The 23,665-nt window shown below is 38.8% G+C and overlaps 1 protein-coding gene across 1 annotated transcript in view; it reads right to left on the reverse strand.

Annotated features, from left to right (window-relative positions):
* LOC121927177 (nesprin-2-like) overlaps positions 1 to 23,665 on the reverse strand; it is a 78,574-nt gene that overhangs the window by 37,034 nt on the left and 17,875 nt on the right. The window contains exons 3-9 of the mRNA XM_042460796.1: positions 22,094 to 22,155; positions 17,669 to 17,764; positions 16,344 to 16,421; positions 14,210 to 14,302; positions 11,252 to 11,436; positions 5,426 to 5,622; positions 3,180 to 3,280 (exon numbers count right to left, since the gene is read on the reverse strand). Coding sequence (XP_042316730.1) covers positions 3,180 to 3,280; positions 5,426 to 5,622; positions 11,252 to 11,436; positions 14,210 to 14,302; positions 16,344 to 16,421; positions 17,669 to 17,764; positions 22,094 to 22,155 — 812 coding nt within the window. The remainder of the gene's footprint in view (positions 1 to 3,179; positions 3,281 to 5,425; positions 5,623 to 11,251; positions 11,437 to 14,209; positions 14,303 to 16,343; positions 16,422 to 17,668; positions 17,765 to 22,093; positions 22,156 to 23,665) is intronic.

Genomic DNA, 23,665 nt, shown 5'->3' on the forward strand with positions numbered 1-23,665 from the left:
AGCTAGAGGAAAAAGGTTTTATTTGCTTAAATTGAATCCACAAGATCAGTAATGGGTCTAGAGTTGATGCTAAATCTTCAATTGATTTGAGTTTACTATTCTTAAAGAGGTCTTTAATTTGATAAATTCCTTTTTCTTCCCAACCTTTATATTGCTAAAATTTATCCTCATTAAAAAAATTTGGATGATATAAAAACGGCCAATTAGGTGACAAATCTGGAGAGAGAATATCTTTCCATTTTTGCCAGGTCTTAATGGTAGTTTTAAACCAAGGGTTGTTTAGCCTTTTAATCTCCTTTTCTGATACTTTAAAAAAATGTTACTGTGGAAAGTGTGTAATCTATATTAAGTTCCGGTTTTACCCATTATTATTATTATTATTATTATTATTATTATTATTATTATTATTATTATTAACCTTTATTTATAAAGCGCTGTAAATTTACACAGCGCTGTACATACAATCTTTTTAATTGGATGGTTCCCTGTCCTCAGGCATACAATCTAAAAAGACATGACACAAAGGGAGTGGTGGTGGGGAAGAGGCCTCTCTAGTAGCATAATACATATAAAATACATAGCAATACAGGAAATGATTCATTAAAACAGACAACAAAAGAACATAAAATACTGAGATATTACTACTTTTTTCATTAAAGGGATCACCTGAGACAATTGAAAAGCTGTGAATTATAACTGAAGATCTGGTATGGCTACCCCCCCCCCCCTTTTTGAGGGGAGGAATCTGATAGATTAAGAGAAACGAGGTTTTTTATTATCAAAAATATGTGAATTAACCAATCTTTGTCACTATTTAATTCTCAAGGTCTAAGGAGACATAGGTATCATTTGGAATAGAAAAAAAGGTGTGGAACAATAAACATTTTCACAAGGGCAATTCTCCCTAAAATCGAGGGGAATAGATGTTTCCATCCTTTAATTTTGCAATAATCCAACTAGTAACATTTTTATAATTACGTGGAATAAGTTGGTTAATATCTTTGGTCAAATATACATCCAGATATATTAAGCCTGAAGGGTATAACTGTAAGTTTGTTAACTTTTGCAGTATGTTCTTTTCTTCTTTTTTTAATTTTTATTTTCATAAAATCCATACATTACTCACACAAGGACAGAAATAATAATGATAATAATACATAAAAACATCCTACACAACTTAAAACAACTCAACAATATACAATACATAACAATTAAGAAGACAAAAGCTCCTTTCCTTTACTGCGATTATTATTTTATCTCCAGATATACTGGATATCATGACCTTCCATATCTTCCCTTCCACCTTAAGTTTTCATTATTTATGTCCTCTTACTATCCTTTTAACTCTTACTGTCCTCATACCATGATATATCTACCGTACTGAATCTTTCCTTATTCCTTTCTTCTCTTACATCTTTATTCTATCCTTCTGAACTGGAGTATAAAATTTATTTTTCAAAAGCTATTACACCATTCACTCCTTTTTCAATTTTCAGATAATCAATGACTTTTGCAGTATGTTCTGCTGATCAGAAGGAATATTAAAACATAAAAGTTTAAATTTTGTATAATTAATTCGCAGACCTGCAAAATGGTCAAAAGCAACTAAAATAACTTTTAATTCCATAAAAGATTTATGAGGGTATTCTAAAAAGAGTAATATATCATCTGCAAATAAATTTAATTTATGAATTTGGCCTCCGATCTTTGGACTTAATATATTAGGGTTACATCGAATGAAATTAGCTAGAGGTTCAATAGCTATGGCAAAAAGAAGTGGGGAGAGGGGACAGCCTTGTTTTCTCCCTCTTTGTATAGAAAAAGGATTTGAGATTAATTTATTGACGATAATAGTTGCTTGGGGGCCACTGTATAAAGATTTCAAAATTTTAATAATTAATAATATTATAATTTATATTTCAGTATTTTACCATTTTATATCATGGTGTTTTATCATTTGTTTTTATTGCATATGTTGTGATGTACCACCCTTTGGTGGAAAGGGCATTATAAATAAATGTTGTTGATGTTGTTGTTGTTAATGCTGTTATATGCCGATTTGCTCCCTGAGTCTAAATGCAGAGCTTCAAAAAAAAAAAAACCCCAACTGGACTATGGCTCACCGGAATACGCAGCCAACATAGAGACTGGTCGTGCTGATGGAGATATTCTGGAAATTGTATTCCAATTTCTAAATAAGGGATTGGTGAAGTGTGGCCTCAATGCTGTTTTAGCAGGCCCCAGATCTTTCCCCCACTCAGCCCTGCTGATGCCTTATTTCAAGAAAAGAAAAGAAATTGGGATCAAAAGATCAAGAACCGTTCCCATAACCCTCCTAGTGAAACAATTTTGCATTCAAAGGGTCAAGGGAGCCATCCCTTCCACTCCATCCCTCATAACAAAAGTAGAAGTGGATACTTGTCGCTTCTAGTATTGATATTCCTTTCACTCCTCCATTTTTTGGCTTGATGATCCATGTGGAGAGGGGGTCCTTGGAGTAGAAAACTGCACCACAGAACATGCCTATTCCTGCCCTACATTGGTCAGTTTTCAATCTGCCACTGATGTAAACCTTGGTTAATAATAACCAGGATTCTCTTAACTAGGTACAAAGTATGATTAGTTATCACAACAGATGTGAAGAAAATATGAAGCTACCTTGTTTTGTTAGCCCATTGGTGCATCTAGCCCAATAATTGCTCCTCCTACTAGTGACAACTTTCCCAAGCAGAAGTCTTTCCCACCCCACCAACTGAAGATACCAATGCTTACATCTGAGACCAATAATGTGTGTGCTGTCATTAAGCTAAAACTCTCCCCACAAAAACAAAGACTTCACACTCAAGAGGCAACAAGTTGTGGGGAGACACCATGTTTCTGATCTTTTATGATCCTGCAACTGCAGAATCATTTGGTTTGGCTTGTAAACACCTAATTGGCTCTGGCACCTCTAGTGACTGAAAGGAGACCAGACTTTTTTGTGAAGGCAGTATAAGTGGATTCACTAATATTATAGTGTCTAACTAGCTACTAACTTAATCATCTCTGTTCTTTTCCACCATTTGTCCCATTATTGTATAGAATTTCTGAAAAAATACTTAGATATCCTTGAAGAATCCTCACTCAACGAACATTCTGAACTCACCAAGTTTGTTTCCAAAATGGAAGATGACACATACCTGCATTTCATCTTCAGCTGGAGGTAAAGTTCTGAAATACTGTAGAAACTGAGCTACATATGTCATGATGGATTTTTCATCTGGATTGATGACATCAACATCTGTGAAATGGTAGAAACAGTTAAATCACTCCTAGATCACATGAAATATGCAATGCATTGCTTTCAGAAAAACCTGTCTTGAATGTCCATGATAAACTGTCTCCCTTACCCTCCCTTGAAGCTTCAAATGCTGTACCAGTGAAGGAAGGAATCTATTCACTTGGGCTTCATTCCACAGCACTACTGTATTACTGTGCTGTATCCAAAGGCCATCTATACATGGGAAGGGCCAAAAGCACAGATCTGTATTCTGGGAGCACCCCTGCATGAATTCTTGCAGGCAGAATTAAAGAATGGAGGATACAACCTAGAGTAAGTAAGCTTCTGCCTTGATTCTGTTTCCACATCCACTTCCCATCACAGACAGTTATTCCTCCATTGGCTTCCATGCGCTCCTAACCAACGCCTCCACCTGAGATGACAGCTGTAGACACGAGTCGAGGAGCACTCCCAAACTGTGAACTTCATTCATTAGGGGAGGTGTGACCCCATCTAAGACTGGTTGACAAATCTCCATCCCTGGACCAGGGGTCCCTATCACAAGCACCTCCATTTTCTCTGGATTCAGCTTGAGTTTGTTTTCCCTCATCCAACCCATTGCCGACTCAAGACAGCCATTTAGAGGAGAGATGCCATCCTTAGTCACTCTAGCAGTCGGAGACATAGAGAAGTGGATTTGGGTGTCATCAGCATACTGATAACACCACATCCCATGTCTCCGGATGATCTCACCCAGCGGCTTCATGTAAATGTTAAACAGCAAGGGAGACAGAATGGCACCCTAAGGGACGCCAGATGTCAGCTCTCTTTTACGAGAACAACTGTCTCCCAGCATCACCATCTGGAATCTGCCCGAGAGGTAGGACCAGAACCATTGGAGCTCAGTGCCCTCGATATCCAACTCCCTCAGGCATTCCAGAAGGATACCGTGGTCTATGGTATCGAAGGCCACTGAGATGTCCAAGATCACAAGCCGGGTCACACTTCCCCTGTCAAAGCCCAGACAAAGATCATCGACCAAGGCGACCAAGGCAGTCTCAACTCCATATCCTGCCCTGAAGCCAATCTGAAATGGGTCTAGATAATCAGCTTCATCCAAGACAGCCTGGAGTTGGAAGGCAACCTCCCTCTCGATCAACTTGCCCAAGAATGGTAATAGGGATACCGGTCTATAGTGCCCAGGATAGAACTGAAAGAATATACAGGCATTCCAAATTACTGGTTCTTAATCTGCTCTTTACTTTATCTTCATTGTATATAAGTTAGTATTATTTTAGAGATGTTTTAATCATGTAATGTTGTTTGAGATTGTACGCTGCTTGGCAGGTTTTTATTCTTTTTCTTATTTTATTTGACCTCTACTATGTAAAGCGATGTGCAAACTTTACAGCGCTCTATAAATGAATGTTAACAACAACAACAATAACATAGTTGAACAAAATGTTACCTTCATTTTATAAATACATGTTTGAATCATCTTCTGCTGTAGGACTCTAACAACTCCTTGGTGTTTAACTTCCTAATCTTTATGAACATGCATGCATTCACAGGCAGGCGTACTCTTAGTTACACATATGTATGTTAAGTGCAGCTTGGGCAAACTTTTTGTATGGGGTGCAAGCAGCTGTTCTCTTGTCCGTCTAATCTGTCCAAAAACCTCTTATGCCCAGGAGCTGTCAGGCCCTGGAAGGGGATGCTAATGCAGCTTCTTACTGGAGAAAAAAGAAGGAGGTGGGAAATGACTGGGGCCATAAAGATCCAGCTGCACCGTACTCCTGGGGAAAGAAAAAGGCAGATGCACTCCATTTGAGAATGCACTCTCAATTCTACACCCCGCTGAGCTGAGACCAGCTGCTTCTCTTTTATCTGAAGCACGGCCCCCAACACATACTGTACACACATACCTCCTTTATTCACCAGTAAAGCAACAGGAATAGGGCCCCTCCCAGAGCTCGACAGCTTCCAGGTAGTGATAGGATGCAGAACTATGTATGCAGAGCTACACGCACATGTTAGAATTTGACCACTGATTTTTAGAATATTAAAAAATTCATGATAAAACCCTTCTGCTGCTATGAGTGGATTTCCTCCCATGCTAAATGCAACGTGATTGATTACAAGGCATGAGTGAAACAGAAGATTTACCTTCAGGTTCAAGCAGTCGGGGAATATTTAGTTCCTTCTCTGCAACCTGGAAGGCCTCATTTAAGTTATCTTGGTTGGATCTTTCCTTTGCTTTCTCCATATCGACTAAGCCTGGTCGTAAGGCATTGATGACAGCTAAAAAAGCCAACCCATTCCTCCAGCTGGACTTAAAGTCTGCAACACTGATGGAACCATGCCTGTGCCGAAAAACATAAAACATAACATATGAAAAGTGTCTCTTAAATTAGTCTTGTAAGCAGTGACTGACGCTCCATCAGCCATGAAAATCTGGATCATCTAATTTGGCTTCCCCACCTCTGCTATATCAAGATTTATTACACAGCATCACAAAGTTACTTTTTTGAACTACAACTCCACCTTAGCTATGGACAGTAGGCATACTGGCTAAAGATTTCCAAGGATTATAATCCAAATAAATAATATTTTCCAAGCTCTGAGTTTTGCATACCATATAGTAGCCTTCACAAACCTGACTCCCTCTGGATGTTCTGGATTACAATTCCCATTATCCCAGGGCAGGATGCTGTAGTACAATAACAGATTTGGAAGGTATCAAAGTATCAGATTGGGGAAGGCTACTGCATCATTTGCTCTTTGTCATTTGTAAAGCTATTGGAAAAGCACAATGGGATGGATTCTGATCTAGGATATACCTGTACTGCAGAATTAAAGCAGTTTGAAACCGCTTTAACTGATATGACTCTATTCTACAGAATGGTGGGATTTGTAGTTTTTTTCAGGTATTCAGCTTGGTCTGTCAAGGAGTTGTGGTGCCTCACCAAACTATAAATCCAAGGATTCTGTAGGATAGAGTCATGGCAGTTAAACTGGTGTCAATCTGCTTTAATTCTACAGTGTGGATAAAGCCCTAAGTCATACTTAAGGCCAAATTCAATTAAATCAATGGGACTTAATTCAATTAAGTTTGGATTCAGTGTAATAAATGTAAGAATGTGACCAGAGTTTCCTACCCTGCAGTGATTACATTACAAAGAGCATTCATTACAAAGAGGTTGATATATATTTGAAAGAAATGTCAGTCATGTTTCTTCAGACAATGTGTTTCTTTATTAGAGAGCACAGCCTTGCCTGCAAGGGCTATCCATGAGTCAGAACTAGTGCTGGCAGATCACCAGCTTTAAAAAGTGGCTTAAATTCTGCAAGTGGGAGGTGAACACAGGCCTAAGACACAGGCACTGTGACTGAATTCAGTGATCTCATTGGTCTGAAATGTATTTACTGAGAAAGCGGTCAGCACTAGTCTGAAACAGAGGTTGAGAAAGTTACTTTTTAGACTGAAGCTCCTAAAGATTCCTATCCATCATGGCTAGCCATATCCACTAACCATGACAAAGGTATTCTAAGAGCTATAGTCCAAAAAAGTAACTTTCCTAAGCTCTGATCTGAATGCCAACAGGAACTTGCACATGGGCTAGCCCTAACATCTATTTTCTTGTGTAATTATAGAAATGAAACAGTGTTGACCAAACCAAGTTAAAATTCTTCAGTTAGCAAAAAAATATAAGTTTACTCATGCAAAATCTTACCACAGCAGACCATTTCATGTTGGTCTCCTTGGAGGCAATTTACAAGGCCTTTCTGGTGGCTGCTCCTAGGCTCTTGAACCCCCCTTGTGAGGGAATCTAAGCTGGTTCCCTATATGTCATACTTGGCAGAGTTTTTGCATCTTAGGCATAGCTATGCTATTGTAGCTATGCTCCATTTCTCAATCTGATCCCTGAAACTCATCTTAAAAAACCAATCAGCTTTTTGAAGCAATAGAATTATAAAATGCTGGCGAATAGGGGGCTGGAGCATGACACAACCAAAAGTTGGGACAAGACTAGGGGTCCCTAGTCACATCATCCTGTAGCACCTCACACGTCCACCACCTGGGATGGCTGACTAGCTTTTAAGGAGGATTTTGAGGGGAATTCATAATCATGGCAATGGAAGCATAACTGTAAATGTAAAGGGCTCTTGCAGCAACTTTGAGACAACATGGGCAAAAGTCCTTTATAATCAGACTGTATGAATAGCCATATAAATGCAGAATTTGTGAGTCTGGTGATAGTGATAAGTGGAGTTTCAACTATGGTTGTTGAAGAACAAAGGCAGGAAGAAAGATATTGCCTAAAGCCACGGTGAGTGAGTTGCCATATGAATGGTGGAAGGAGTTTTGGAATACCATGTGTGCAGGCTGGGAACCAGAAAGAAGATGTCATAAATCGGCCAAGAGCCACTCCTCATCAAGATGGGATTTTAACTAGTATTACTGTATAATAAGTGTAGTGTGTTAGAAAGCCATTGTTTCTGTTCAACTCACTGTTGATAAATTGGAATTTGTGGAAATATTCTAATTCAGCTGTTTCTCTTTCCAATCTTACAAGGTTGTAAACTTAGTTTATGATGCAGTAATTGACTAAGAGAATGTCAGCCTATAGGTGTCAGAATCCAGTAGAATCTGTCATAACTTTGTAAATGTTATTTCTATGTCAGGTTTGTAATAGAATGATAACTGAGTTTGAGTTAGGTTTAATGTGTGTGCATCAATATATATCGTAGTTTAGTATACAGTACATGTATTATGGTATGTGAAAACTGATGGGAACTGTTGTCAACAATGAAATAGAATTTTGATGGGATCTACTGGAAATACTGCCTGGTTTAAATATGTGTGTGGAAGAGTATTTTTCTTGTGAGAAAAGGAAAGCAAAGGCAAGAACGAAAGTTAGGAAAGTGGGCTGGACAAATGGGCCTAAAATGAATACTAAGTGATTATGTTATGAAATGGAAACAAATCAGGAGAAATCCTGCAAAACTAGAGGGCGAGCTGTGGGTCACTAGAGGATGGAGAGTGTGGATGAGGGCAGTTCTGTCTGCAGAAGTCTACCTGTGAACGTCATTTGTTACTGAATAATAAAGGTCTTTCTTACTGATGAACAAAACAAAGCTGAATTGTTGAATTTTGAAAAGGTGCAGGATCTGACAGTATGATCCTTTGGCAACTGACTGGTTTCCTGACGTCAGTATCTTGTTATCAGTTGGGTGCTATTTTCTTTAATTACATGTTTTTAAATTGCTTTTTTGTTTTAAGTTTCTTATTTTGTACTTTTAACTTAATTTAGATCACAATCTTTGATGCTGTTTTGTTTTCTCTTATACTTTTTATTCAGTATTACTGTACTGAAACCACCTGAATCCCATTTTGGGAACAAAGGCAAGATACCAATAAATAAAGGAGAGCTAGCAGACACTGCCATCTGCCTCAAGCCCATTTGGCCTGGGAAACTGGGTGATAAACAGGATCACAGTTACAGGAGCAGATGGTCCTTCCACCTTTCCCCTGGAAATTCACAGAATCCAACATAGATTGGAGAAGAATAGATGACAAGAAAAGGAAGATAAGGGCATTGCTCCTCCAAATAAGAGTTCTACTCCACACAGACCAAACGCCTGAAATTTTCCTTCAGTCCCCAAGTTTCTAGCATTGCAGAGACTGGGACACTGAAAAATCATTCATACCTAGAACTCTTATATTTGTTGTTTGCATTCCCTTGGTAACTTTGCTTTACCTTTTTTTTTCCTTTTTGAATACCTAAACTGTATTTCTACATGCTCAGTTGAAGTTTTAAGTTACTGCGATGCTAAGAGTTTGGGGGAATGACCAAACATTTAATTGGAGGGGGCAATTTCTTATTTCAAGGGGCAATGTCCTCATTTTGCCTCCTACTCACCCCACTCCCATAGCTAAATCCCTGAGTAACACTTGTATATTCCTGAAAGTTTGCTTTCAGGGTAATGGGAAGGAAAGTGAGCATAATCAGCAGCCCCTGCTGCAGCCGATTCCATTCACTGAACTGACTGTAGACACTTTGGCTGGGTTGAAGGGAAGAAGGAATCAAACAGGTTCTACTCCAATTACTCCAGCCCACCTAAAAAAAAAAATCTCTTGAACTCATTAGACAGGCCAACTTCTAGCTTATGGTGGCCCTGTCCTTTTTGTCATATAAACACCTTATCCCTAACCACCTGTTATGTAAGCATGCTGAATCTACCTGCAAAGAAGGGAGCGTATTAACCCTTCCACCTCCATCTCTAATGCCATTATCTTTTTCATGGGCAGAGCAATAACACTGAATAGAAGAAATTGTCTGATGCATAGATACTCTCCATTTGGGGGTTTTCTTTTTTCCTCAGGGAGAATTTCAAATGTGGGAACTATCTTACATTTGTTCCCTTGTTATCTTTTATGATGAAATCCAGGCTAAGAATAAATTTAACCAACAGCCTCAATAATGATATTAACAATAGAGAGAATATACACATACAGCAAGACCCAAAAGGACCTTTCTCTTCAGCTGGAGCCTATTCACACTACAGTTACAGAGCTACAGGCTGAGTCTCCCTAATCCAAAATGCTTGGGACCAGATGCATTTTGGATTTCTGAACTGTTTGGATTTCTGAATATTTGTATATACATAATAGCAATAGCAATTGCTGCATTTAACCACTGTGCCACCAGGGCTCCTGGTGAGGTATCTCCTAATGCTCCTCAGTATCTTGGAGATAGGACCCAGGTCTAAACAATTCATTTATGTTTCGTATACAACTTATACACATAAGCTGAAGGTAATTTTATGCACAATATTTTTAATAATGTTGTGCATGAAACAAGCTTTGTGTACACTGCACCATCAGAAAGCAATGTCACTATCTCAGCCACCCATGTGGATGATTTTGGAGTATTTTGGATATCAGAATTCCAGATAAGGGAGACTCAACCTGTATCATTTCACTGTAACTACCGTGGTTCTATCTTGTGGGGTCCTGGGATGCGTAATTTTCAAAGGTACTGATCGAGTTTTTAAGCTGAGAATTCTTAATGTCCCTCCCTAAACTGCCAATTGCAGGATTCCACAGGAGAGAACCATGGAGTTAAAGTGGAATAATAGCATAACCGTTCTGTAGTGTGGTTGGGTAGCAAAACTGGGAGGGTAAAATTTTTCACCCCACAAGCCTTCATATTTTTAAGGAGAGGACTTTTAAGAGGGTTTTAATTGCATTATTTTACTTGTACTGTTTTTAAATCATTTTACATATATATTTTAAAACTGTTAGCAATTTAATTGTGTTTTAATGTTGACCTTTAGTACATTTTGAACATATGGAATCATTTTAATTTGTAAGTTGTTTGCCAGTACGGTGTAGTAGTTTGAACACTGGCATATGACTCTGGAGATCAGGGTTCGAATCCAGCTCAGCCATGGAAACCCACTGGATGACCTTGAGCAAGTCACACTCTTTCAGCCTCTGGGGAAGGCAATAGCAAACTCCCTCTGAAGAAACTTGCCAAGAAAACCCAATGATAGGTTCGCCTTAGGCTCACCATACATCTGAAACAACTTGAAGGCACACAACAACAACAACAAATTTGGGGGAAACACAGTATATAAATAAAGTTAATAAGAATAATAATTTTCTGTGTGCCCTCAGAACCAGCTCTGGAGGACTAAGAAATCCTCTAAAACAGACTTTTGGGCAATGATAGGGGCTTTAAGAGAGATGTAGAGGGAAAATAAAATGTTGTCATACAAGCAGATGTCTGATAGATTGATCATAAAACTAGGTATTTGAAAAAATACAAGTACTGTATAACATTACTTTTTTTTAAATGCCAATGTATGCACACTTTTAAAAAAATCCACAGATTAATGCAGAATCAGATTGTAACAGATGAAAAGGTGCCCATGTATGAAAGAAGTATGATCTGGAAATACAGTGATTCGTGTATTGCTACATACATGGCACACTGCTCTTTCGCCCACAAAAGCAGTGCTTTCTTTGCTGACATCTTCCATCGCTCCTTCGTCTTTGCACTTCTTTTAGCAGGTGGGCTTTCTGTTGGTGAGGTATTGTCCATGGCACTCGGAGTCTCCATAGACAGGTGACGGTATCCACCAGCCAGAGTACAGGCTAACTCTTCAATCTATCCAAAAGGAATTCAGAAAGAAGGAGAGGAAATCACTTAAAAGGCATTGAACAAAGATAAGAGAAGGATGAAAGTCAATTTGTACATGCGATTTTGTGGTAGGCCAGAAAACCTGAATGAGCCATTTTTGAGTCCTGGCAGAACTCAAATCTACAGTGCAAATCTACAGAGCTATATAAATGATGATGATGATGATGATGACGACGACGACGACGATGATGGATGGCCCTTGCGGTCTCTTCCAACTCTATGATTCTATTATTCTAACAGCTATTCTCACAGGGGAAAAACAAGTATTTAGCAGAGGAAAGGTGCTACCTAGACCTCTTTCTGACATTTCATTTTCCAGATGTGTTTCTCCATCAGTTTGTAGTTTCCTTTGGTTTTTAAAAAAACAAACAGGAAAACCTGTTTTAAATTAGTAACTTAAAAATTAGGACATTTTCATTCTGTCTTCTTCCATCTTCTTTCTTTCCTTTTTGTTTCTTTCAAACAGTAAAATTCAGGATGGTTCTGTCTGACTCCTGATCTTTACGAGTACTGTATATACTCATGTATCTGTTTAGAAATTTTAGTAAAAAGTCGACCCAAAACAACTGGGTTGACTTATCCATGGGTCGATATGAGTACTGTAAGTTAACTCTTATCCAAAAAGGAACCATTCCCTTCTCTGACTAGAGTAACAAAAGCGAGAACCACCCTGGGAGAACCTAAAAGAAGGCTCACACAGTATATATACACCCAATTTTTCCAGGCAAAGCATTCTCTGAAGATGCCAGCCACAGATGCTGGTGAAACATCAGGGAGAAACTTTTCTGGAACATGGCCACATAGCCCAAAAAAAAACCACAAAAAACTATGGATGCCGGCCATGAAAGCCTTCGACTTTACAACCTAAAAGCATTGACTCCCTCTACTTTCTCTGCTGCAGGACTGCTTCTGGCCTTTTTGAATGCCTGGGCAAGAAAACAGCATTAGTGGTGGCTCTTTGATGCTTCCCCTCAGAACACCAAGACACTAGAGGGGCCATTGCATCTTTTAGGTTCTTCCAGTATGGACTAAGCCCTTGCCTTCTGCCACTCTACTCAGAGAAGTGGATGGTTCTCTTTTTTTATGAATTAATATTATACCTTAATGCTTATCTTTATACCTTTTTTGACATGTGTGCATGTTCTTAGCCCTACCAACATTTGGTCACCTCCCCCACACAGTTGTTGTTGTTGATGATGATGATCTTTTATTTATATCCCGCCTACTCTGACTAGGACCGAGGCGGCTTACAGTAAAACAGACCAATACACAATAATCCTAAATTCTAACCCCCCCCCCCTTAAAATAACGATTAAATCGCAAATACATTAAAAAATTCATACCCCAAAATTAATTAAGTCAACTAAAACTGTAAGGACAGAGTGCGAGATAATCGATGGAATAGACTGCTTGATAGACAATTCAATGGGTGGCTGAAAACTATTCCAGAAAGGCCTGTTGTTGTTGTTGTTGTTGTTGTTACTATTAGTATTATCTTGCCCTTCTCCCAGAGTTGGGGCTCAGAGCGGCTTACAACATTAAAAAACACCATACAGTTAAAAACATACAAAAATAGTATATTAAAATAGAATTAAAGTATTACAATAATTGAAATAAATTCAGTGCTAAAATCAAGTACTTAAAAAAGATTAAAATGCTTAAAATGCCTTTAGACAATATAACAACACGCTATCACATGCCTTAAAAACTGTTTTCAAAGCCTGTCTAAACAAGTAGGTCTTAACCTGGTGACAGAAAGATAACAAGGGGCCATTCTGGCCTCCCTGGGCAGGGGGTTCCAGAGTCTAGGGGCAGCCACGGAAAAGGCCCTCTCTCGTGTCCCCACCAATCATGCTTGTTGCACAGTTGCACAATGCATAGTTTTAGGGTAACTACAAACACAGTTATGCTGCCGAAATTTTGTAAGTTCTTTGCCATTGTTTTCCTTTGCTTAATCCTGTCCATCCTTTGTTACATACTCTGAAGTCTTACCCTCAATTTATCCAAGTGTCATTTCAAAATCCATAATTCTGGCCCCAAATCCTGCCCTCAAATAATACAAGGGGTCAACTTGTACACAAATATATAGGGTAAGTTTTCAAAAACGTTGGCTAAATAAATAAATAACTACATGAAAATTAAGCTGGTATAGTTCTCAGCTGATGATTACTCCACCAGAAACACGCACATTTCCATTGGATGTCAGAAATAGCCATGGAATGGAGATTCTGTCTGAAAGTTTGTTAAAGTGAGTTGTAAAGTCTAAATAGTATTTCATGAAGTAGTTTCCTAAAAGTTTCAAAATGCTATTTATCAGATCAGGTGGGTGAAAATCCAAGCAGCAACTATTAGAATAAGCATAATACTTAACTTCATATTTATGATTTTTTATTCTAGAAATATCTGATATAGAGGTCATGTTACAATTGGAATAAAAACTCTTCCACAACTATAACCCACCGAGTAAAAGGATTATGATTTTATTAAAATAGTGCAATAAAAAGGATCAAAGGCAAAATAATGTAGTTTTACATCACTTGCACTCATGGTTGATTGAAAGAGATTCCTTGTTTATTATTATTAAACTCCAGGTTAATTTGCAAAACAAAATTAATTGAGACAGACTTGAAAAGCACTCACACAGTCCAAGAAACAGAATTGGCCAGGTTTCTATTTGAAAATGTGGGTAAGCAGAAACCAACTTCAAAAAGCCCTCTTTTGACTTTTGATTAATACTCACATGAAAATGCAAAATGATTGTCCAAATAAGGCCAAGCACAATGGATGGTTTCCCTTCAATGATATCAGCAACATGGATATTGATAAGTTTGATCTGGAATGAAAAATATGTTGTTCAAGGACAAGGAAATTTATATCCACAACCTAGGATCTCCAGATATAAGATACAGGCAACTGGATTTATAAATATTTATTTCAATAAATACTGTATGTATTCATGTATAAGTCTAGACATTTTAGTCAAAAAACAACCCAAAAAAACTTGCATTGACTTATCCACAGGTTAATTTAAATACTGTACATTAACGCTTATCAAAAAATGGAACCATCCCTTTCTCTGAATGGAGTGGCGAGAGGCGAGAGCTTAATCCACCCTGGGACAACCTTTACTCTCTCTGCCATGGCATCGCTTGTGGACTTCTAGAAGGCCTCGGTAAGAAATTAGCGATGGTGGCTCTTTGACACTTCCCCTCAAAGGAGTACCAAGCAAGTAAAGGGGATGCACAATAGAATCATAGAATTTTGGGCACCAAGCAAGTAAAGATGTTCCCAGGACAGATTATGCCCTTGCCAATATTACACTTTAAAGTGTTTATGAGATATCTTAATGGAAATCTATAATCCTGGTGTCTGTATCTCCTTTTAATCAAATTCTGGTCTAGCATTACAGGACAAAGCAACTACAAATGTTACACAAAGAGAAGGAAAACTGCAAAATATTTTACAAGAGAAATTTCACTTCAGTATGAAAGCTTTAACAATGTAGACCACTTCTAAGCTTACTTGCTAATTAGCTTACTTGCTGTTCACCGCTATGATATTTGGAATAGTGGTATATAAATAAAACAAATTATTATTATTAAATTATTATTAACCATCATCATTATCATTTTATCATTTATATCCTGTCTTTCTTCTGATAATGCACAACTAATTGTTTCTCTTCTTCACATAGGTAATTTCTGGTTTTTGATGCACCACAAGCAAAAATTGAATTAAATTTCTATTGGGAAAGGTAAGCATAACAACGTTCAAGATGTCTGTATGTTCCCAAAGCTTGGAAAGTTTCTTTTTTAAAAAAAAGATTACTCACTTTACAACCTCTTACACAACCAACCAAGAGTCCCTCCAGGACTCATTACCAATGTGTAATTCTGAACTATAGATTATTCCACTATACACTATGTTGTTTGCAGGCTTTCTTCTTATTTTGTACTTTCTTTTAAAAAAAGAAAATCCACCCAAAAAGTAAGAAAATGACCTACAATTAGGAGTAAAAATGTCTGAAATATCTCAACCTGAAGTATGCCCTGCAAAAAGTACCAAGATATTTTTTTCTGTAAAACTACTTCATTATGAAAAGATTAAAAGCATCAGTATTCGTGATTTCATTAAACCTTCATATCTCCAAGAAGTAATGCATTGCAGGGAACACTGTTACTTTTAGCAGGTTAGAGGGCTGGAAGCTGGCCTGGGTTATACATTCAATCACTATAAAAGTATGCCTTTAGTATATTCACCAGAATTTAACAAATGAAAATTGGGATACATATGGCCAAGAAGAATCAGAGTGTGATCAAGATGGCAAATGTTATTAATAAGGAAGAACACACAAGCTAAAAGAGACTGCAGTAGTTTGCTTTTGCCTATGTTTAAAGAAAAGAGCAAGATTCCTTTGCCTCCCTTGCTGGGTTAATTGAGTACAAAATATTCAATCTGAACTCAGTTTGTAGCAACAGAAGCAAGCTGAGGACAAGGGGGGGAGTGGGAGGAGGGGAGAAAAACTGGGATATTTTAAAAGCAGCTAAAACTAAAAAAGTGGAATGGCAAAAGATTAATTGGTGCTAGCTCTGTCGAATCAGGACAACTGAAGGGCATACTTTATGTATCGTAATATGCGAAGCAGTCTCAGGACCACAATAACACAGTTATGGAGCCATTTTACTTTCCCACTGCCTACATTTGGAATCTAGAACTAATATTTTACTTCACAGATCTAATAAACATATTATACTAGAGATTTTTTTCAGCATTTTAGTGAAATTTTACAGTCGAAACAAATGAAAAACAGAATAAGCTATGTCCTTCTGCTTCAGGAAAACTCAGTACTCATCTAAGATCAGAATTAAACTAACCGATTGGTTCTTCAGGAAAGTCAAGGCATTTTCAATGTTGCTTCGACACTGAAAAGTGTTGAATCCTTTTTCACGTGGCTATGCAAAGAGAAGGAGAGAAAAAAATCACAGTATTAATATCAGGGACGAGCACTATTTCAAATGATTAAATAAAGTGGTAAATGCACATGAGCCAACGTGTCATAGTGGTTTGAGTGTAGGACTAGGATTCTAGAGATCAGGGCTCAGTTCCCCACTTGACCATGGAAACCTGCTAGCTGATCTTGGGCAAGTCACACACTCTTGTGTGATAGGTTCGACTTAGGATTCCCATAAGTTGGAAATGACAACTGCAGGCAGTGAAGAACAGTTATGCACAAGTCAAGAATTAGCAACTGCAAGGCTGCAGTCTTTTTGGTCAGTCTCAAATATGAGTAGATCCATTCATAATGTTGGATGGAAACTAGAGGACTAATGTGAGATAATGGAAAACCAGTCAAAAGAAGATTACAATCATCAAGGCAAGAAACAACCAAGGCATGAACTAAGGTCTGAGAAGAGGAAATATGTCCCCAACACCTTTGAAATTCTGGAATTACATTTGAGGGAATTTACCGCAAAAAAAGCACAAACTGCACAAAGCTGCCCCTAATGCAGTGCCTTAGCTTAATTTTCTTCCCATCTTCAACCAACACTATCCATGACCAAAACAGGTACAAAAGGAACTGGAGGTCAATTCACTTCCAGTTTAGCAGAAGTGCACCCATAGCAGCCCACTGGGAAGGAGCAAAAACTGGACCCTGGTGCAGTTACCTACTCATGGGCTGCAATATAACATACCCTCAGCATAGCATAAATAGCAGCATGCAGAGATACGCTACACCAGCAATATGCATCCTCCATCAGAATAGCAACATTACACCACACATGTCAATAACTGGTTGCTACCACCCAACTGCAACAAACAACATGAAACAGCACAACTACAATGTGCAAACGCAATACAGCAATACACAATCATGATGCACAATGTTAATGCACAACACTGCTATATGCACAACTCCATTTTTGTCATTATCAGCAGATTATAACTGTATTGCTATGGCAAATATTTTCCCCTGCATGTACAGTATGATTTATACATGCCTATCACCAACAGGATGCCAGTCCTGATTTGTTAGTTAAGAGCTAGGCAAAGTGCAGACTTTGAAGGGTTATTGAACTGCAACTGTCAGCAGCCCTAGTCAGAATAGGCAATGTGAGGAGGAATGCTAATAGGTGGAGATCAGCAACATCTGGAAGGTTGCATCCTGCCCATTCCTGCGTGACTCCATTCCAGTTCTTACCAGTTGTTGTCCAGAAAGGACTTCCAGCAAATCCAAAAGCACGTGTCCCTTTCCAATGTCCGTATATAAATCCAAGATAAGGGAAGGTGGTGAATGCTGGAAAACATTTATCCATATTTTGGTTAGGTAACATTTTACTGCTATGCTGTTAATACAACCAATTTATAAATCTAGATTATTTCTCTCCTTACCACTGGGAGGAGGGAGCCTCAAGCTATTCAAGAACCTTAGCAAACATACCTAGGGTGTGTCTGCACTGCAGAAATAAAGCAGTTTGACACTACTTTAACTGCCATGTCACAAGGCTATGAAATTCTGGGATTTTGTAGTTTTGTGAGATGTTTAGCTTTCTCTGTCAGAGAGCTCTACTGTGTCAAGGGTTAAAAGCCAAACTAGCACTGAAATGTTTAGATGTGTGTGACCTATATGAGCAATCAGCCCTTGGAGGACGAAAGCTAATGAGCTACAGCTGTTGCTCATAGGTACAAGGCCATTCTACTGCCTGCGTGCAGCAAGCCTGGAAATATACATGTGTCTGTTTAAACAAGGGGACAAGTTTCAATGTGACACAGAAAGGGGCTGAGTTTGTGGGACCGCATAGCATTGTGTGTATATAAACTCAGGGACTTCCGATGAGTGGTATGGGTTGAAGAGAGGAGTTGGTTGTCTAGTTTGGTTTGCACTCTGTAAATAAAGATAAGCACTTTTGGGAGCCTGGCTTGTCTGGTCGTTAATCTGCAGAAGCCTACAGTGGTGCTGGAGAGTTCCCGACGGTAGCTGCATTCCTTCATTCTTGGAAGACATCCATCTGCTGTCCTCTTCGCTGAGGGCTGTGAACACGTTTCCGAAATTGTCAGTTATACTCTGCTATATTCTGACATGCTGCCCCATCAAACTACAGATCCCAGAATTCCATAGCATTGAGCCATTGAAGTTAATGTGGTGTCAAACTGCTTCATTTCTGCAGTGTGACAGCAGCCCTAGGTTCCCCGCTCTCTGCAAAATCATCTCCAAGAAGCTACTAGCCTATTTTCTGCTGGCGTTAGGTGCCGCTTAGGCAGCTGGCTACAAGGCAGTACTAGACCTTCCAGTACAGCAGCTGTCAGGTTATATCTGAGGACCAATAGGATTGTACCTGAATTTACAGAGCCTCAGGTTCTTGCCTAGCTGTTCTTTCTAGGCAATTTGTTTGTTGGAAAATCAGGATACTTTTGTATCTTTCTTCTGCTTTACACACAAGCCATGTAATTAACAGGTTCAGATAATGAGGCACCAGAGCATTAAAAGACAATGCAAATCATAGTTGGTAATGATGTGAGACCTCTTAAATTAGACATAGATTATGTCAGTATTTGGATGGGGCCAACAAATGCCAGGTGCCGTAGGCCCCATCCAAATACTGACATAATCTATGTCTAATTTAAGAGGTCTCACATCATTACCAACTTTGTTTTGCGTTGTCTTTTAATGCACTGGTGGATTAAATCTGGGGATTCTTTGCCTAAGAAAATGCTATGAAATTCATGGGGCTGCCATAAGTAGACAGGCAACTTGAAGGCACATAAACACAGAGAGAGAAAGAGAGAAACTCAGCATGCCTTAATCCAGCCCTGGCTTCTTTTGCCTTTTAAACAAATGAGCCAGTTTTACCATTGAGGAGTGAGATGGCTACTTCAGACAGCTCATTTTGAGGGTCCTTGAAAGGGAAAATATCTTTAGTTGTTGAATTTATTATTGTGATTTTACTCCTGTGGGGTGAATTGCTTAATAATAATAATAATAATAATAATAATAATAATAATAATAATAATGATGATGATGTTTATATACCGCTTTTCCAAATTAGATCAAAGCGGTGTACAACAGGAAGTACAATACAAAGTCAAAATAATAATAAGAGGCCTCTCTCCCCCTCAAGATGGTGGTCGGAAGGAGGGATTGTCTTCTTCAGGCAGGCAGTTGGAGCTTGAAGAGGTGACTTTTGGAAATCCATATTCTAATTCTCACAGAGCCATGAAACTCATTGGGTGTCTGCACTAGAGTCTCTCTCTCTCTCTCTCTCTCTCTCTCTCTCACCCTGACCTACCTCACAGTATCATTAAGGATATGATGTGGGAAAGAAGAAAACCATTATTACCAGCTTCAGCTCAGTAGCAGTGGGATATAAATGTAATTCACTAATTTGTTTTTAAATGAGCAGTGTGGCATAGTGGTTTGAGCATTGGACTATGACTATGAGGATCAGAGTTCAAATCCCCTCACTGGGTGACCTTGGGCTATGGTCACCTTAGGGTCACCATAGGTCAGAAGCGACGTGAAGGCACACAACAACAAAACAAATAATGACATAAAATGTAGTTACTGCTAGTTTAAAAGTGAAAACTGTCTGGCCACTGTGTCAACAGAATATTGGGACTGTACAGAATATTGGGACCTTAGCCTTTGATATCATCAACAAGAATGTTATTACATGGTCATGAATGCTGAATTAATAGAGCAAATGTTGCATTAATCTTGACTGACCAGTCATTTAGAATACCACACTCACTGCCCATGTGAGAAGGATCTATGAAAGGCATTTATAGAGTGCTTGGGTTAGTTTACAAACAACTTTATTGCATTCAGGACCGATTGATTATTTTCTTCTCAGAAGGCAAGCCTTAAAAAAATAAACCTGTTCTGCAGCTTTTCAGCAATTTAAAAAAAAGGTGGCTGTAGGCAGTGCCAACTGACTAGCACCAAGGACACCACAAGCCCCTGTTCCTAGAACAGTTTTGAATGCATTTTGGTTTTCAGGTTGTTTTTTTTTAAATTAAGATGACCTATTAATGAATCTGTGTCTTTTGAAGAATAAGCAAGAGGAAGAGGTGGAAGAGAAAGCAGTGTTCTTGCTAGAAGGAGGGATGGGCAGGAAGATGCTAACACAATGGTTCAAGCAGAAATTGATTTCTTGACATTTACAGGTGGCATGCAAACTGCAACCTGGGAAGAAGAGACTAAGGTATGTCAGGGTGTGAGAAGGGAAGAGCTTTCTATGGCTTCTGTTCTGCTTTCTGCTTCGGCTGTTTTCCTATCTTCCAAAAAAGGCCAATTCTAAATGAGGCAGCCACATCCATTGCTGGGCTTTGGATTGCAGGTGAGAACTTACATGATGAAACACTCTTCTACTTGGGAAAAAAACTTTTCCGTACAAAAAAATATATGTCAGGGAGATTTTTAACAGAAGTATTCAGTCATGTCAGCCCCACCCTGCATTCCAAAATGGTAAAATCTTGACTAAAGTTTACCTCAGTGAAAGCTAGATCAGTGGTCCCCAAACCTTGGTCCTCCAGTTGTTTTGGAGTTCAACTCTCAGAAACCCCAGGCAGCTTGGCCAACATCGGGAATTCTGGGAGCTGAAGACCAAAACATCTGGAGGACCAAAGTATGCAAACCACTGAGTTAGGTCATTAATACTTGCATTTGAGAAAGACAGATTTTTTAAAATAATTTTTTGTGGGATTTTCAGGCTATGTGGCCATGTTCTAGAAGAATTTATTCCTGACATTTCGTTTGCATCTGTGGCTGGCATATTCAGAGAATGGTGGCATGAAGGTGTGAGGGGTATATGTATTTTGTATGGCCCTCAGTTGAGAGGAAATGATTTGCATGTTAATCTCTGTGTTGGTCTGTTGGTGAATGGCAAGGCCTCAGGGTGAGAGGATATGCAAGGAGGATTTGTGCCTATTTACTTAGTGATCCGAGCCAGCATAGTATAATGGTTTGAGTGTTGGACTATGACTCTGGCGAGCAGGGTTCAGATCACTACTCAGCCATGGAAATACACTGGGTGACCTTGGGCAAGTCACACTCTCTCAGCCTCAGATGATGGAATAACAAGCCCCCTCTGAAGAAACTTGCTAAGAAAATCCCAGGATAGGTTCACCTTAGGGTCCTCCTAAGTCGGAAATGACTTGACGGCACATAACAACAAATGGTTAAAATCTATTTAGGCTGCAGCTGCATTGAAGAAACAATGCAATTTGACAACATTTTAACTGCCAAAGCTCAATGTTATCGATTTCTGGGATGTGTAGTTTTGGGAGATATTTAGCCTACTCTGAAAGAGCTCTGTGCCACAACAAACTGCAAATCCCAAGACTCCATAGGATGGAACCATGACAGTTACAGCAGTGCCAAACTGCATTATTTCTGCAGTGCAGATGGAGCCCTAGTTTTAGTGCCCTTCAACATGTCTGTTTTGAATTCACTCTGTTGGCCTTTTCATGTTTCCTTCAAACAAAGCCTCCCCACCCCTTTCCAGTGTAATTACTCTAGTGAGATACAGCTATTTAACATGAGAGGGGAAAAAAAAGATCTGATGCATTACTGTAAATTTTGATGGATTTCAGAAGAGTTATTATCTCCCTTCTACCATGTCTTTACCTTTTCCAGCTGCGAGTTGATCCAGCTCGTGAAGGTTCGCTTTTGAGTACTCTCCTGCTCCGCTGTGTTTAAAAAAAGAAACAGAAGAATCATCCATAAATTAGGATTAGATTATTAATGCATTCATTATCCAGTAATATTTATTTTTGCACAGCTGTGGAAACAAAGCAGATCAAACACATTTGGACCAATGCCTGATTCTTCCCAACTGGTCATTTTGTGGGGAACTGGAAGAAAAAGTCAGATTTTTGGCACATGAAATCTAAACTCAGCTATCAGTGTTCCAGTGTAAAACATTGTAGGACAAGCCTTTGAAGCCACATCATTCTTTTTAAGAAAGTTGCAAAGTTTTAAACAAAAGCATTTCTGATTGTATTAGGGATAGTATCAGTAAAGGGAGCTCTTTCTGTCTGACAGCAGCAGGTAACCAGCAGAACCAAAATAATGGAGGGAAAACAAAGAAACCACTGGTATGATTTCTATGGCAAGAACACTTTGAAAACATTGTTATTAAAAGCACCACCTCCATTCTCAAATATATAAGGAATGTTCCTACAAAGATGCAAATGATGAGGTGAATTTGAGGAGATGTTGTTTGTTTCACATATAAACTGGAATCTTCTTAAACTCAGGGTGGGTGAAGTGCAGCCATTCAGTTGTTGTTGGCCTGCAGATCCCAGCATCCCTCAACACGGTCTATGCTGGTTAAGGCTTCTGAGAGCTGCAGCCTAACACACATCTGGAGAGCTGAAAAATTATCTTTCTTGTGTTAAGCAGACTTTAAAGGAAAGAAAGTCAAAAGCACTCAACAGAATTTGCCACAAATCAAACATGTAAAATTAAACAAGTATTTGTTCGTTTTCAAAATCAGTCTTTGGGATCTCTTTGCTAGATAAGATTTTTGTCTGGGCTCCTAATTTTTAAACTTCTAGGAATGTTCAAGGAGACTACTGTGATTTGTATTTCATTTGCATGTCGTCAACATGAAATATGCAAACAGCCGCCAAGGATTAGCTTGCTCTCCATTCATAGACAGGATTAAATTATTAGTGCAGCCATTGTCAACATGAAAGCTGGAAGTTCACATTAGATTGCCCCTGTTTGCTGTCTCTTGCATGCAGGGCATCTCCCATTTAAACACAGACATGTGAAACTACCTATCCAGGCTTGGAAATGTTACTTATTTTTGGACTACAACTGCCAGAATTTTGGGAGGTTTAACCTGAAGATTAGGGTTCAATTAGGCCACAATACCCACTGGGCAACCTAGGGTAAGTCACATTCTCAGCCCCAGATAACCCTTTGATAGAGTTGCCTTCAGGTTGCCAGAAACTACTTGAAGGCACACCACAACAACATAAAATTGGAGTTGGAAACATTAATGTTTGGGGACTGTATCTTCCAGAATTCTCCATCCAGCAATGCCAGTTGGGATTCTGGGAATCGTGATCCAAAAAGCAGCTTGCTCAAGCTGTACCTGTTTCTTATTTTCCTAGTAATCTAATTATAGAGAGGATGGCTGTTCAACCATTCTGCTAAAGATCCAAGACTGTAACAACAGGGACCTAATTA

Source organism: Sceloporus undulatus, chromosome 1 (assembly GCF_019175285.1).
Source record: "Sceloporus undulatus isolate JIND9_A2432 ecotype Alabama chromosome 1, SceUnd_v1.1, whole genome shotgun sequence".
Lineage (NCBI taxonomy): Eukaryota > Metazoa > Chordata > Lepidosauria > Squamata > Phrynosomatidae > Sceloporus > Sceloporus undulatus.